At 47.3% G+C, this 1,163-nt stretch overlaps 1 protein-coding gene across 1 annotated transcript in view; it reads right to left on the bottom strand.

The window, feature by feature from the left end:
- Cdh26 (cadherin 26) overlaps window positions 1-1,163 on the bottom strand; it is a 75,407-nt gene that overhangs the window by 45,318 nt on the left and 28,926 nt on the right. Inside the window, exon 6 of the mRNA XM_021179904.1 lies at window positions 561-829. Coding sequence (XP_021035563.1) covers window positions 561-829 — 269 coding nt within the window. The remainder of the gene's footprint in view (window positions 1-560; window positions 830-1,163) is intronic.

The following is a 1,163-nucleotide window of genomic DNA, read 5'->3' as shown; positions in this document are numbered from 1 at the left end:
AGAGGCAGAGGCAGAGGCAGAGGCAGAGGCAGAGGCAGAGGCAGAGGCAGAGGCAGAGGCAGGCAGATTTCTGAGTTCGAGGCCAGCCTGCTCTAGAGTGAGTTCAAGGACAGCTAAGGCTATACAGAGAAACCCTGTCTTGAAAAAAGAAGAATAAAAAAAATTAAATATTAGTAAAATTACTTACCTAGAAGCTATAACGTCTGAAAAGAGAGACATAGAAATGTAACAAATCGAATATATATATATATATATATATATATATATATATATATATGGCTATGAATGGGCAAAGGGAATAAGGGGGGTCCAGGAGGGAGCTGTGGGTGGGGGTAGAACTGAGTTGGGCTAATGAGTAGGAATAGAAGTTAGGCTAACCCAGCCAGGAGCTGAATAATGAATTGGATTAATCCAGCNAATGGGCATTCACCAGGTAGCTCCTTACGCTTTTACTCCTTGGACTGAACCAGTCTTAGCAAGATTCTGTAGCATTCAGGTATCCAACAGTCCCCTCCCTTCCCCCTGAGAGCCAGCCACGAATCCTGCTCCTCTGTGCCCACCTTATNTGGCTGTCAGCCCTGTCTGGGTCTGTAGCATTGAAGTATCCCAGCTGGATGGCAGGCCAGGCTCCATCCTCCTCACTGACAATGAAGCTCCGAGGGTGAAAGGCTGGTGGNTCATTGGTGTCCAGCACCTGCACGCTCACCATGGTGCTGGCCATCGCCTTCCTCAATGGCTGCAGCTGGCCCTCCNTACAAACGAAGAGCTGCTCCTGATTCTCCACAACAATGACGAGGCTATGGGCTACTTGAGATTCATAATCCAAAGGCTGCCAAGGTAAGAGGAGGCTTGATTAGTACCCACTGCTCCCCTGACTGCAGGAAGCTCCGCAGAGTCATCAGGAATCCAACAGAGGATGGAAATGATCAAAAGCCAGTCTTCAGATCCCTTTCAAGTCACTGATGGGGCTCGCTCTTTCCTCCTCCTCTCCTGGCTGCACAGAGCCTCCATCCATCAGACAGTGATGAAAAATGCAACAAAAACCAGAACTCATGAAACATTTAAGTGTTAACCACACCACAGGAAAAAAAAATATCAGAGGAACTTGGAGAAATATAGATACTAATGATCATAGTTACTCAGGGTACAAAGTGGCCAGGGAC

This window comes from Mus caroli, chromosome 2 (genome assembly GCF_900094665.2).
Source record: "Mus caroli chromosome 2, CAROLI_EIJ_v1.1, whole genome shotgun sequence".
Classification (NCBI taxonomy): Eukaryota; Metazoa; Chordata; class Mammalia; order Rodentia; family Muridae; genus Mus; species Mus caroli.
Note: the sequence above shows the minus strand (reverse complement) of the source record. Positions and strands in the feature narration are given on the sequence as shown.